General features: G+C 39.2%; 1 protein-coding gene across 3 annotated transcripts in view; it reads left to right on the top strand.

Annotated features, from left to right (window-relative positions):
* The first annotated feature begins 315 nt into the window (after positions 1 to 315).
* RBM25 (RNA binding motif protein 25) overlaps positions 316 to 15541 on the top strand; it is a 34090-nt gene continuing 18864 nt past the window's right edge. For 2 of the 3 annotated variants that reach the window (XM_015631388.3, XM_015631385.3), the window contains exons 1-6: positions 316 to 437; positions 7054 to 7174; positions 10863 to 10912; positions 12401 to 12571; positions 12878 to 12935; positions 14079 to 14239. In XM_015631388.3, coding sequence (XP_015486874.1) covers positions 7069 to 7174; positions 10863 to 10912; positions 12401 to 12571; positions 12878 to 12935; positions 14079 to 14239 — 546 coding nt within the window. In that variant the 5' untranslated portion in view covers positions 316 to 437; positions 7054 to 7068. Of the gene's footprint in view, positions 438 to 750; positions 846 to 7053; positions 7175 to 10862; positions 10913 to 12400; positions 12572 to 12877; positions 12936 to 14078; positions 14240 to 15541 lie in introns of those variants that run through there. The other variant, XM_015631387.3, reaches the window with a different exon arrangement.

Below are 15541 nucleotides of genomic sequence, written 5' to 3'. Positions count from 1 at the left end.
GGCCATGACGGCTGACAGACGGGCAAGGCTCCGTGCCGCACATAGACGGATGCTTTCCAGAGTCTCCAGCCGCCCCAGCCCCGAGCGGCGGCATTGACCTCGATATGGCGGAACTCCGGGCCGGATCACGGCCCCGCGGCACCCGCCCGCCCGCACTGAAGATGGCGGCAGCGCCCCTCCGCTCCCGTGCCCCTCTGCCCGCCGCCGCTCTATGGTCCGCCGCGCTTCTGCCCGGGCGCGAGGGGGGGCGCTCTGCCACGGCCGCCTCTGTGGTGGCGCGGCGCGGTGCACGCCGGGCCGCTGGCGGAAGAGGCGGGTCACATGACCCCTCGCGGCGCGGCGGCAGCGGCTCGGCGCGGTGTGTTCGCGGCCTAGCGGGGCCTCAGCCGGCCTAGCGCCTCCCCCGCGCCATCCCCGCCCCGCTCCGCAGCCGAGGGGTGAGAACCGAGGGGCTTCGGGGGGAAGAGGGAGGCAGGGAGGAAAGGCGCGCGGCGGTGGCGCCCCGGCCGCCCGCTGGGCGGAGGCGCGGCCGGGGCCGGGCCGAAGCCACTGGGCCGCGGCGGACGCTCGCTGGGGAGGCGGCTCGGGCCTGGACGGGGCGTGGAACGGGCGAGCGGCCTCGGGGCGGTGCTCGCGAGGCCCGTTCGCTTCCTCTCCCGCTGGGACGCGTGGGAGTCCATTCCGCCGACCCCGGCGGGAGGGACGGGAGCGGCCCCGCGGGAGGCGAGGGGAACTCGTCGCACGCCCGGGACGAGGACCTGCGCGGAGCTTTGCTGGAGCCCGACGCTGCTCCCCGGGCCCGGCCGCCTCCGTCTGTGGGTGGGATTTTTGATTTTGCATGCCGGGTAAGCCGACCATGCTAGGAAACGCGATATATTGCGATAGGGAAGTTACTGTCTTTGCTGTGGATTGGAGTAGTCATCTTAAAACACGTGTTAGCAGGTCGTGCGTAAAATAATCAAGAGTGATTCATCCGTGTCAGTAGCCGCTGTGAGGTGCACACGGCGTGTTTTTCTCATTATGTCTTTTTCCGTTGAAGAAAAAGACCTTTGTCTTCCCGAAGGAGAGTTTTTTTGTTTAAACACAGGGAATATCCAGAGCACAACTAACGGCTTTGTTGTTTTTCCTTTTTTTTTTCCTAGGTCTTAAACGGCTTTAGAGAAAGTGAGCTCTCAAAAGTTTTATATTTCTTAGTCCATTCAGACTAAAATATAGGCACACTGAATTTTAGTCCTTTTTTTGTGTGTGGCAGGAAAGCATTACTTCAGGTATTGCATCAGCATTTATGGGGGGAGTCCAAAGCAAATTAGAAGGAAGAATAGGAGAGTTTCTTACTTTTTCTGTAAAGGAGTGGCACAGATCAGAGTGCTTAGCGTTTGCCTGCTTCTCTGCCTCTGAGTGCCGTTTCAGTTAAGTGTTGTAATGCCACAGTCATGTTTTTGTTTTGGGAAGCATCAACAGCCAAGTTAGAATGGAAAGTAACTTATTTCACTAACCAGGGCTTTATATGGGTGCAGAGGCACAGAATTAGGAACTAAACATCTTAAAGTTCTGATGATATACTTAGTGGACTCCTACTTAAAGAGCTTTTGGACTGGGGTTTTCATTTGGGTAAACACATTGCTTTTTGTGTTGGTTTGTAACAATAGTGTGGGATGTGACTGTTCCCTAGCAGTTACTAAACTCTTTCTAGATCACCTCTGGAGAACAAATACTAGTATTTTTGTCCTTAACTTAAGAAACCTATAGTATATTTTATCTCTCCCCATGCCTGTTGGGTTTAACATTGAAATCTTGCTTAGCTTGCTGGCCATTTTGGAGAAAACTCTAGGGGTCTGAGAAAGTGGTCACTTTTATTGAGGAAACCAGTTGGCTTGGAATAGAAGATTTTTCTTGTAAGGAGCTTTTTTTTTTTGATGATAAGCAATAATATAAACAGCACCCTTACTGGGTGACAAATTAGGGGGTTGTTTTTATAACAGAATGGCTTAAATATCCACCCATGGTGTAGAGACCAATGCACACACCTGTGTGATAGTACTGACTTTAACAAACTGGTTTGTTACATATGTTTTCTTCAGCCTGCACAGCTGTTTTGTGCAACTTAGTTTAGACTAAGGGTACAGATGTTTTGTGGTGTGGAAGAAGTGTTTTGGGAAAATATTGAAAGGAAGTTAAAATCAGATAAAATTAAACTAGATCAGCCATCACTGTTGCTATGACACCTCATGTATGTATTCTTAAAACACATTAAGTTTGTTTGTGTAAGACTTTAGGGATTTTGCAGTCAGTTTTAACTTTGTTCAGTGTAGCAGTAGTGAGTATTGTAACTGGTTGTTTCATGGGGAACTTCACTGCTTTGAAATTGGTTAAGAAGTTTTGCAAGTTTCTAATGTGCAGGCAGAGATACTAAGGATATTAATCCTGTGACAGTGGTAGAATTATGTTGCTGCCCTGAGTAGATTATAGAATTGTCAATTTAAAATACTTCCATTAACAGGAATTTTTATTGAATTTATGTTCTGCTTATGATATGCCCCTTCATCCCTGTATTTTAAAAAATGGGGTCAGTAAAACAGAAGGTTAAAAGAATACTATGATTTAAAAAGGAATTACTGCATTAACAGTGCAGCCAGACCAGTACAATCTCAGTCCTCTATTATTGGGACTTCTGGGAGTCAGAGATGATAAAGAGAACAGTGCAGTGTTGTGTCAGTGTCTAGGTGATGGTGACCCTTGTTTCATAGTAGTTGTGAGTTCTGTGTGGACTCAGACACTTGATTCCAGCCCTAAGGCCAGCTCTCTGTGTTTGCTTAGTTGTAAATCAGAGCCAATGTGCTTCTAGTGGACAAAGCTTCATCCCAGCAGGGATCTCACCATGACAGGATTAACCAGTCTCAATGGATTTTACCAAACTTTAGAACCATATGGATATCCCTGTACTCTCTCTAAGTTTCAGAAGATTGATGCAGATAGCTCTGCATGTTGCTTGCTTGGTTCCACCAGGACCTAAGTCAGAAGTGCAATGTAGAAAGCAACTGAGTTCCTTCTGGGCCAAAGTTGAACCTGGAATATTATAGCTGTGTTTATGTAGCACTTGCCTTAGTTAGTAGCTCAGGCTGTTTTTGAGCTGGGTCTTCATAGAGTAAACTTAGGTGTTTTGCCACGCATGAAATAATTAATTTGCAGCATAGAGAAATGGCCCAAGGCTAATAAAGTGTGCGTCTATGTTACTGTGTTCACTTAGATCAAGGGTGTGCTTTGGAAGGAAGTCTCACAGTCATCATCACTTAGGAAGTTCATTTCATACTGGTTTGTGCTGTTCCAATGGATAAGCTGGATTCCTTTTGGATGAAAATATATTCAAAAATGCACTTGTACCTACAAACTGGCATTTGTTTTAGTGGGGCGGGCTTCCACAAAACATGTTGTGTGGACATTAGTTTTGTTTAACAGACTTGTTCCGATTGTATTGCTTCCTGGCACAGACACAGCCTAAACTGACTGCACCTTGAGTCTGGGACCTGGCATCAATCCATCATTTTGGGTGGTAAAGATGTTGTTATTTCAGTATTTTGAGTGATAGCAGGCCAGTTGATCACTGCTTTTATTTCTCCTGTATTTTCGTGGCCACTGTAGCATTCACACAAGTTAAACTCTTGCTTAGAGAACTGTTAGTTAAACTGCAGCTGTCAAGAATGCTGCCTATGTTCAGTTTCACTAGAGGTAATACTTCCATAAGTCAGCTGAGGTTTTAAAAATATATTTGACTGTTCAGTTTCATAGTTAGGTATTTGAATAAATTGGGGAAGGTGGAAGATTGCCATGTATGTTCCTGAGATCACAGTAAATCTGTCAGAAATTGATCACTGAACTGTGCCGGCAGGGTAGGAGAATGCTCTGCAGAGAAGTTCTAGATGCTGTTCCTGAGATGTTTGCAAGTGAATTCTACATAGATTCAGCTTAACATATCCTAACTTTTCATTCCTAACCTTTGATTTGTAGTTGCTTAATAATTTGAGGCAGAGTCACTGTTGGAAGAGTATCTACGTTTGCAGTGTGTTCTCTAGCTCCTGACAGAAAAGAATCTGTGGTGCAGTTCCCTTCATTGTAGCATCTTGGATGCATCTTCCTCCCTCGTCCAGATCTCTCACTTCTCCAGTGAGCAGTTTCACTCTTGGTATTTTGATCCTCAGAGCTTTCATAACGAAAACAGAATTAAACTGTTCTCTCTGCTATTTTCACATTAGAAGTTACACAGAGTAGTGAGAAAGAGACCAAGACTTTCTTTAGTTCTAGTTTTGATCTTAAATGCCACAGGCAGCAGAGTTGCTAGGATTGGTCCATGGAAGAATTAAACTTTCTAGCTGCTGTGAAAGTAATTGTACAAATACGGGGGAGAAGGAACAGAATGCTTTGAAATGTACTATGGAAGCCCTGTGTATAACAGTGTGTTCCACATCATCTGCCCAAAAGATTAAAGGACCAAGTTTGTTCTCTTCTTACTGCCTTTTTCCTTTTATGCAGCAAAAGTAACTTTGTCGACTGCTAAATCTTTGCTTTTTTAAATTTAAATTACAAAAAAACCCCAACCAAACAGTTCCTTCTCTGTGCTTATGTAATATCCACTGGGTTTGGTATGTTTTCCATCTTTTAATTCAAAGAACTGATTCACCACTTAGTCCCCAGGCTTTATTTGTTATCATCTCCAAAATGATGGCTCGAATAAAGTGCTTATCAGAGCGAGAGAAGAGATTGCACCTGCAGGCAGCCTGGAAAATTCCCAAATTCTTATATGTTCTACAGACCATGCCTTAACATCTTGTGGACTTCTGATGGTGCAACTGTGTTGTAGCCTGTTTAGAACCATTTCAGACCCAGTAGGTTATTGTTTGTACCATCTACAGCTTTGAATTTTTTCCAGTTGTTTATCAGCTTGAAATATAGGTAAGAATTGAGAGCCTTAAAGATCTTGATCTTGTGGGTTTTCTGTTGGCTTTTTTTTTTCTTTTGTGTGTGTGTGTGAAAGTTTCAACTAGTGGCACCAAGGCAGATAAGGGAGGTCTGTTCCATACCATACAACTTCCAGATTCTAGATTAATGTCAGCTGATGTACATGTAGTCTGAAGCAACTTATAATAAGCAACTTTTACAAAAATAAAATGGAGTACATATTTGCTGTTTTTCTTTGTACATTTTTAAAAATTTAGGAATTGCAGAAAGGAAAAGTGTTCTTAGGCATATGGATTCTGAAAGCAAGGGGAGGTTTTATGATTATTAGATTGCATAAAAGCTTTATTGAACTGTTGGAAGAATGTTTCCATTTGCTCTTACTTCTGCCATCTTAGACCTTGTATCAGGAGTATTCATTGTTTTGCCTAGCAAGATATTGATAAATGCCCTCAGGGCATTTAATTATAGCAATTCAGTTAATATAATGAATATATTAAGGAATATTAATATTAATGAATGCCCTTATCACATACCTCGTGTAATTGATGTAGTTGTAAATGTTTCCTTGGATGAATTATGTGATAGGGTTGTATATGTGTTCTTAGACCAAAATAAGTAATTCTGATGTTAGAAGGTATTACCAAATACATTTGGGTTTCTCTTTCATCCTTTCCAGTCTGCTATATATTTATCTCTCGTAGTTGTTTCCAGAATCAGAGGGAATGAAGTTTTTCTATATGATTCTAGTTTCAGAATTTTTTTAGATCTTTCAGATGTACCTGCTATTATGGTAGAGTACTGATACTATCTTTTACTTCTTGTATTTAAGATTAATAGCTTGCTCTTGAACAAGTCTGGAAGGTACATCTGTCACTAGCAAAACTTGTTTTCCATTCCTTGCTGTTGAGTGCCGTTGTATTCCTGCCTTGAAGAAAGAATGTTACAATCTACAGTTCAGTTGAATGTATCAGAATTTTGCTTGCCATAACTCAGTTTCTCCAGGCAGCTTTGCTTCAGGTTTTGACTCATAGGTGCCTGTTTGGAAAGCAGTTGCAGTGCAGAACTGACACTGTAGGTTGTAAGGCATTCCGTAGAGTCCAATGAGAAACGAAAACGTTTCTGCCGACAGCTCACTGGGTTCTTGTCACTTGTGATACTGTGTCTTCGTGATTCATATCCACATGATCCACTGTGTGTGAACTTCTCCAATGCTTCCTCACTGCAGTGTGAATGTAGGTATATGCTCAGCAGTAATATTCTGACCAGTTTGGGGTTTTTTAGAACTGAGGGCCAGCCTTCAGTGAACACTTGACTGCAGTATAAGGTTACTGAAACAATACTGGAAGAATGCATGCCTTAGTTGTATTAAGGGTGATCCCGGAGTGTTTTATGGCTGGTTGTTGTCTGTTTCAGGGTCAGTAATATATATGTAAAATAATAATAATATTAATAGAAAATGGTATTTGAAATGATCTTTACTCTGTATGGGAGCATGTTGACACCCAGCTCATGGGCTAATGTCCAAGTTGTGCTCTAGGAGATTTGTGGACTGGGAAGTTAAAAATAGATCACAGAACCCTCTTTCAGACTTTTAACTCTCTCTCTGCTGGAATTTGAGAATCTCCCCAATGTCTTCTTAAATACGGCTGCCGTTAATGCTGAGCATTGCGTTGTCTCAGCTCTTTCTGGTGTCTTGTTCTACAGTTGTATTGTTTGTGATCATTTTTTGTACAACAGAACTACTTGCTTTATTGGAAATGTCTTACAAGATCAGTTTTGCTTTCAGATACTGCAAAGATAGCTTTATTTTAAAGAAACTGTACAAACTTAAATGTGCTTTATTGGTTTGAGGAGTCAGATATAACTTTGTTTTTCACTCCATTCTGAAACACTTCCTTAGAAGTGCTGTTTTTAGTTGAGAAAGAAGACTTCTACTACATCTGTAATGTAATGAATAGCTGGGGAAAAAATAGTTTTAGTTTGTAGTTGAATATCCAAATAAAAATATAAAACAATTATGGACACTTACCACTTCACTGCTTTTATAATTCACATTTGGGAACTGACTGCTACAAGTTTCCTTTTCTGTCTTTTTGATAGATTGTGACTGCAAGAATGTCTTTTCCACCTCATTTGAATCGCCCTCCTATGGGAATCCCGACACTTCCCCCTGGGATCCCCCCTCCACAGTTTCCTGGCTTTCCTCCACCTGTACCTCCTGGTAAGTTATATTAATATATGGAAATAATTTAGAAATTAATTTCTTGTTATTATTCTGAATGCCTTTAAAAGCCAGTAATTTTTGTAAATAATATATCTTGGGAACTCTGATTTGTGTACCTTGCAGTTGAGTTTCTAGTTTTCCCATATATCGTGTCACGGGAGCAAGCTCCTTTTGGTCTACCAAAAACTGTTTACTTTTGACCAGAAATTAAATACAGGACTTTCCTTGAGTCTTTATTCAAGACTGAAGCTGAGTGGTGATTTCTGTCAATATTAGTGTTCCAGAGCCACTGTTTTGATAGTAATCCATTGTAATAGCCTTTGGAAGCTCTTGGGTACACTGAGTACATGTAATGTGACAATAGAGTAGTTAACTTTCAGAGAAGGTGCAACTTGCTGCATTGTTTTTCTCCATTTTTGATGTCCCACTTTGTTTTATTTTGTTTCTTATATTCTTTCCTCCACACATCTTTCAAATTTACCGTTATTTTTATCATTTCTTCTAATCTTCCCAAAATTATTCCTACCTTTTTTCTTTGTTCATCTGTAAGATCAGCCTCTGTTTTTTGAGTTGAGATTTCAACTTGTTGGTCTGGAACATCTTGCTTTCTGTACATTGTGAGTATACATAATGGTGACTGGAGGCAGGAAGCCATAGAGCAAATGGGAGAGGGGAATACATCAGAGAATTACCTCTTCAGAATTCATCACAAGGGCTGCAGAAAATAACTCCTGTCTTGTCTGTGTTGTCTTAAGCTGTGTTGTGCAGGAGTGTTTTGTAGACAATCGAGGCATTCAAAAAACAGATGGTTGAACTACAAAAAGATTTCTGTACATCATTTATCAGGTTAATCTTTACTTGCATTAATTTTTTCTATACATTTTTCTTGTGAACCATGAGATGTTACCTGTTTTCTGATAAAGGCAGAGTTCTTGCTTAGGTAATATCCTGCCATCAAAAATTTCAGGTTCAATTTTAAAATCATACCTCTCATTTTCCCTAGCTCCAGTTTATGTATACAAGTGTATAAAACACCAGATGCTTAAAAAAATAACTTTCTCAAATATATTTTTAAATGCTTGATACAGTTTTCTGCTCTGAACATTTTGCTTCTTAGCATGTGTGACAAAGACCTTTTTGTTCTCTTGTTGTGTTTAAATAGTCTCATTTTAGAATTAGGAATCTGAATAGTATGTAGAGTGGAGAAGCCTGGTATTAGGGGAGAGAAAAATTTTTCTCTGCACAAGAGAAACCTGATTTGCTTACCTGTGCAGACAACATATTTTGACTTGTAGAGGATATGGATCTCACTTCTTAGTATAAGCATATCAGTAGAGCTGAAAATGCCACAGATTTTATGAAAGTCTGCTCTGAATTTAGTCCATATGTAAGATCACAATTTTAGTGGCTTACAATATTATCTATAGCTAGCTGTTTGGTCGAATATTCATGTCTTAATTACCTCAGCCTGTAATTTTTTTAAAAGTTTCAGATGGCGTTTGCTTGCATAACAATGAAGTTAGGAAAGGTGGTTTGCTTTGGTTAAAGATACTGGTTGCTAAAACCAGGAAGTTCTAGCATTTCCCAATATTAGTGTGGAAGATTTGATAAGGAGGTGGTTCTGATAAATCTGTGAAGATTATTGGATACCCCTAAGGTGAAAAAAACTCATTTTCCATGCCAGAAATGCTGTAGTAGGTCAGACCTGCAGTCCATATTGTCTGATGCATTGTGTGAGCAGTGGGACTAGAAGGCAGTTTTTAGGGTGGGTCTGTATCCCTGTCTGCTTTCTGAGTCTCTTGCTTCATACACCTGTAGTGTTAGGGATCTTAGAGTGGGATCTTTAGGTTGTTTTTTGTCTTTTTCTGGACCTGTCATTTATGGACATTTTGGAATTTTTAACTGTTCATCTCTGTCACCTCTTCAGCCAAATTTGAGAAGTTTATTAACTGCTGTGGAAACAGCTACTCTCTTACTCTTAAGTCTGTCTTTAAATTCACTGCCTATTTCATGTCTCCCTCCTGCCTCAGTTCTGATGTGGGAGTCAGGCGAGTTGAGTTTTATGGTTTTGTACACCTCAGCCATGATCAGTGCCTTGCAAACCCGCACACTTGAAGAGCCTCAGAGTGTGCAGCCTTTCCTTCTAAAGCAGCTGCTTCACCAAGGAAATTGTGTAGTTGCTGTTCTCTGAGGCTGAGTGGCCTTGGGTTGCAGAGACCAGGTTTGTAGGCTGTAGTCAAAACTGTAGGTGCACTGAGCTTTTGTGTAGCAGCTAAACAATGCCTGTGGTCATTATGTTTCCTGATGATGCTAAATATGTCAGTAGATTTTTGTGGCTTCTGCCGAACATTGGGCAGATAGAATAGAATTTCATAGAATCATCAGTGATGACGACAAGTGTGTTATCATAACTTTAAAAGCCATTGTGATAATTATAATAATTATAGGGCTGCACAACCAGTCTTATTGGGGAGTAGTTGCTACAGTCTGTGAGATGCCGTGGTGTATTTAAAATTGAGTACATGGGAGAGCAATATAATTTTTAGTTGTCTGAATGGTTTGGAGGAATAGGAGGCAGTATGACCTTAATATGAAGGGACTGAGGAAGAGGATTGAGAGCTAGAGAAAATGAAAAAAAAAATAAAGAAAAGCAGAGTGGATGAGGAAAAAAATTGGAAAGGATGTCTGAGAAGAAGTGTTTTAAGACTAAACACTAGAGAAAGTGGGGTAAGAAGTCCAGGGGCAGTAGGTTGTAGCAATTGATTTAGGATTTTTTGAATACAGCAGTAAGAGATGGATAAAAAGGGAAGGATTGAGAGGGAAAAACAATGGAAGATTTTTGTAGAATGAAAGAAAAACATAGGATCCCTGTAGAGAACATGAGGGTGACTTCACTGTTCTCAAGTCCCAATGTGTCTGCTGATCAACAAGTAGTTTTGATGAAATCCATTCACTTAATGTATTTAACCTCTAGCAACTGGCATGGAAAGATGAAGAACCTTTCTTGTGATCAGAGATATTGGCTCATGAAAGTACTAAAAGCTGCCAGTGAATTCAATAGTGTAAAAGAGGTATTAAATTGCTTAATCTGATTAAATATTAACTGAAGTATTATTTGTCATTAATTAATGAATATTATTAAAATTCAATGTTGTTCTAAGGTGTTGGAGACTGCCAAGTGAAGTATTCAGCAGCTACTCAGTAGAGGTTTTTTATGCTGCCTTTATTAAGCTATTCCACAAATAGTGGCGTGAAGCCTGGTGCCATTCTCTACAGGACCTCATTCCTAAAGCCATGTGCAGAAACAATTGTGTTGTGGGAATCGCGTAAGCTGGGAACGAGATCATCTGTAGGGCATCAGCTGCCTTTGCTGTCAGGAATTCCCTGCCTCATTCACCACCCCAGTGTCTTCTAGAACAATATCGTGGCTAGAATATGCTCTGAAAATAGATTAGTGTTAAAGTTGAAATGCTAGTACCAGAAAGTGACCTATGGTAACACAGAATGCCTATGATACCTTAGTGTACTTTGTTGGAAGGCTTAAGGAGTTACTGGTCATCAGCACTGTGAAATTCTTATTTGACCAAAATTGCTGTCTAATTTGAAAACCATGTCTGCAATAATTTCATTTGTATTCATCAGTTTGCAACAGGACAGACTAATATTAATGTATTGTTTTTCTCAGGGACCCCTATGATTCCTGTACCAATGGGCATTATGGCTCCTGCTCCAACTGTAAGTATTGCAGTAGGGATGAGATTATAGCCAAATAAAATAGAGAGTAAAACTTACTGGATGTCAGCAGTGGTTTTGTTTTGCTCTATTCTGTCAGAATTTTACTGTGAAAGAAAATGCTTAATTTTAAATGCTACTATAATTGCAACTGTTATGCTGATTTCTGACCTAGACAAAGTTCAAAGTAATGTCTGGAGCTACCAGCTGCAGAGGTGAAGCAGTTATTGTTCTTGCAAGACAATACTTCTCTCAAATACAGTGGTTTAGGCTTTGCCTTTGGATCATGTGTGCTCCTCCTGTGCAGTACTGTTAGATCAGGGAGATTCCAGGTCTCTTGCTCTGGAGTTTGTAGCTCTGACATAGTACCCTGGAGGCATTACCTCATCCAGATTTATAAGGCTATCACACAGCACTGCTGGGTTGTACAAAAGCATGTGACTTGACAAGCTTACAGATAAGCTTGCTGTCTCCATGTTGCAGGAAAAGGAATATTAAGTATATAAAATATAAAAAATTAATATAAATGTATATATAAAATATATAAAAATTGTATGCTATATCCATCTGTGGGAAAGCAAATGAAAGGTTTCTTTGTCTATCTTACTAATTTCAAGTTGGAAGGGAGGTCTATGATTTTGGGATGGAAAAAAGTGCACTTGAAAATATAAATGGTAATTCTTGACTTCAAGGTGAATTACCATTTGTGTGATTTTGCAGAAGTGAAATCTTCCCAAAATACAGAATTTTTTGATAGCTCATGTTATTCCCTAGAGGAGGATATGTTCATGGTAACCAGTGTGTGTTTAAGACAGAGATACTGAAACAAATTTATTATTCAGTTTTGCGATTAAAATAACTTTTAGTAAGTGGTACTTCTAGAAAGGTATTCTGAGTAGAGAAGATGGTGCATAAGGACTGTTAAGTCTTAGGTGGAAGAAGTGTAGCAAAACGGAGCAGATGATTGTGCCTGTCTTTGTACAGTTAATTTGCAGGTGTTTCCTCCTTAACCTAAAGAGGCTTTGGGTTGTGTGTTCATTAAATAAAGCAGTAGTGTTTATTAACTGTGTGGAAGCTTTAAGATCATGTGTCTATTGAAGCCTTTGAGCCAGAGTTAGCTTTTTATTCACAGCTTGGTTTTTACACTACTGGGTAAGGTAATTCAACTTCTGGTGACTTAAATGTTGCAAACTTGTTATTTGTAGGAGAAATAATACCTAATGTTACTGTATGCTCACCTTGAGACCTCCAGTGGCTGTGTTCAGTTACACGTTTTGTTATCTTCCTTCGCCAGAAAATGGCCAATTTTTTGTGTTGTAGAAAGTATTAAAGCCTGAACTGCTTATTGGTGTCTTATTCCATAAGCCTAACTCAGGTTCATATGAAAATTCAATTTTTAAGTAAGTCTGCATCCCTAAGTCTTATGTCTTACTGGTTTAAATAAAAAAACAATCCATTGTTTTATTTTACAACTTCTCCTCCTCTTTTCAGGTGTTAGTTCCTACCACAGTGTCTATGGTTGGAAAACATTTGGGAGTCAGAAAAGACCATCCTGGCTTAAAGAACAAAGAAAATGATGAAAACTGTGGTCCCACTACTACTGTTTTTGTAGGCAACATTTCGGAGAAGGCCTCAGACATGCTCATACGGCAGCTTCTTGCAGTAAGTGCAACAGACTGCTTGTTAAATTTCATCTCTGGCTGATGAATAAAATAATGATCCACAAACAGTGTATTGAAACTAAAAGCAGAGCTATCCCCACTTACTGGAATAGCAGTTCACTATGCCTGAATTCAGTAAGTGAAAAGTACAGCTTTTTGACATTATAGATGTCTGTGGATATAGATGTATTTTATTTTCAGTAGAGTTTACCCTTCTTTAATTTTATAATCTTTTGCAAAAAGTGGTTACTTTTTTGTAATGTTTTGAATATAAAATAATAGTTAATGATACTTCTCTTAATTACAGAAATGTGGTTTGGTTTTGAGTTGGAAGAGAGTACAAGGGGCATCTGGAAAACTTCAAGGTAACAATTCACACTTTTCAAAATCTCTAGATATACTCTTGTTTTTATTAGCTTGCAGCTTTTTAGTATCTTGACACATTGCTATTCTTAATCATTTTACATTTTAAGATGCTGTAATATGATAGCTGTGAAATACTTTCTGGTAAAGGGCTAGTATTTTCTGGAATTGAAAACGAAGTAATATAATTGAGAAAGGTTAAATGGAAAAGTACCTTGAGAGCCTAGTTTTGCTTACCTTTCTTTTGTGAAACTAAATGATTTTACAGACTATTCCAGAGAAAGCTTTGCCAGTTTGGGCTTAGCCCCCAAAGGAAGATACTATTCTAACACTTTTACAAGTCACTTTCAATAATATGTATTGTCCTTTTGTGTGAAAGAGGTTTTCCTGGTGTAAAATTTATCTTTCCTATTGTCAAGTTGAACTGTTTTAATTTTTGTGACCTTTCTCTAGTGATTGCAGGAAACAATTTTGGTTACCATTTTTTTGCTGTGTTTTCGTATCTTGCTAGGTTTGTGGGATTTTTTCTTTTTAAGATTTAGTTCAGTTCCCTCAGATTTTTTGTATCTCATGCTTTTTTTGTTTTGATGTTATATTTTTCTCATTTAAATCTTTATGTAACTGTTGTGAAGAACCTAGTTTGAAATACCCTTCTCTCTAGGCTAGCAGTGAGCTGTTACTTTATGCCCTTGGTCATCAGACAATTGCAAATCCACCTGAGATGTCATCGTATAGCTGCATTTCTTAGTTAAGGCAGATATGTTAAAAGCTTTATAAATACAATCATAGAATAGTTTGAGTTGAAAGGGACTTTTAAAGTTCATCTAGTCCAACCCCCTTGAACAGCAGGACCATCTCCAAGTAGATGAGGTTCCTCTGAGCCCCATCCAATCTGACCATGAAAGTTCCCAGTGGATGGGACATCTACTATGTGTGTACTGCTTCCATCTTATTTATTGGACTGTTTATTATATCAAATTAACAGTTCAGTGAGTGAACTTTGAGTTTTTATGGTGTGTACTCCTGGCTTTTAAAAAACAAGTGCCTGCATTCCAACTTTATTGATTCAAAACATATTTTTAAACAAAGTAAATTACTTGAAGAGTTTTACTGTGTTTACTTCTCATTTCAATCATCCATTTCAGCCTTTGGATTTTGTGAGTACAAAGAGCCAGATTCTACCCTACGAGCACTGAGACTACTCCATGACCTCCAGATTGGAGAGAAGAAACTGCTGGTCAAAGTTGATGCAAAGACAAAGGCTCAGCTGGATGAATGGAAAGCAAAGAAAAAGGCATCTAATGGGGTATGTATATAATGTGTGATTTGCATTCTTTTAGTAGAATGTCAGTGTAACATTACTTGCTAGATCAGATTGTGAGCATGTCTCAGTTTCTACTCCTTTCTGTGTCTTTTAATTCCTTCTAGGATTTTGCCAGAATCACATTAGTGAGTCTGAAGATATGTTGAAAGGCAGAGAAGTGTAAGCTCTTAATTTCATAGTGTTTGAATTTATCTGCAAGCTACAACTACATTTCTAGAATCAATTCTGTAATTCATTATAAAATGTAGTAATAGGTGCTATATGTTTTGATTCTGTTGCTTCATTTTTGTTTAGAAATTCTTTAAAGTGCTTAAACCCTAGAAGAAGTTAACTCTGTCAATCTGTAAATTGGCTGTCTAAGGGAAATTGAAGTTTCTTTCCTCTCTACTGATGATATTTCGGAACAGATCAATGAAAAAGAAGGAAGTAGATCATTCAGTAGAAGAAATAGGTATCAGGCAGTGGGCTGCTTTCAGACATTTAGTAGATGTGAAAATTGCTTTTGTACTATCCCTTTCTAAAGCTAAGGATCTGTTCTGGAATAATTGCAGATATTTGGTACGTTGAATTCTTACTGAGATGCAAAGATACTTAATTGACAAGTTTGCATTGAACTTAAATGTATCTGTTTCTTTGCTGAAATAGTGTATTTCAACCCCAAACAAGTTGGCCTTTGTCTCTAAATCCTGAAGTTTTGCATGTGCCTTAAGATACCATTTAAAACAATTTTTTTTCTGCAAAATCAAAGTGAGAATAGGCTCTTGTTCAGAAAACTAAAAATGCTAATCACACTATAGCAAGTAAACTTTAAAAATTCCAGTTTGGAATTTTTCTTAAATGTATGTAGACTACAGTGGAAACACAGATATTTTTATTTCATTTTACCTAACCAGAAGTCTTCTATGTCTTCTATGTCTTCAACATAATAATGATGACTTGAAGTACTTGGCATGTTTTGACTGGATACCCTGTGTTTGGGATTAAATGCAATGGCTAAGTAAAGCAGAGTGCTAACTTTGTGAGGTTTGAGTGGGATACTCTACTAGTTCTTTAGCCTAGGTAAGGGCTTGATTGGAGTGCCCTTTCATTCTGTACTTCCTTGTTTCATGTTGGCATCACCTGTGATACTGTACTTCACAGCTGATGTTACAAACAAGCTTAAAGTATTTCTGTAGTTCTTGTACATCTCTCACAAATTTTGTTTTCTGTGAGCCCCTGTGAGTTACAGTCAGTCTGGGTGGGTTGATTGTAATAAAGCAGCGGGTACTGTTTGTTGGTGAAGGC

Source organism: Parus major, chromosome 5 (genome assembly GCF_001522545.3).
Source record: "Parus major isolate Abel chromosome 5, Parus_major1.1, whole genome shotgun sequence".
NCBI classification, from domain to species: domain Eukaryota; kingdom Metazoa; phylum Chordata; class Aves; order Passeriformes; family Paridae; genus Parus; species Parus major.
Note: the sequence above shows the minus strand (reverse complement) of the source record. Positions and strands in the feature narration are given on the sequence as shown.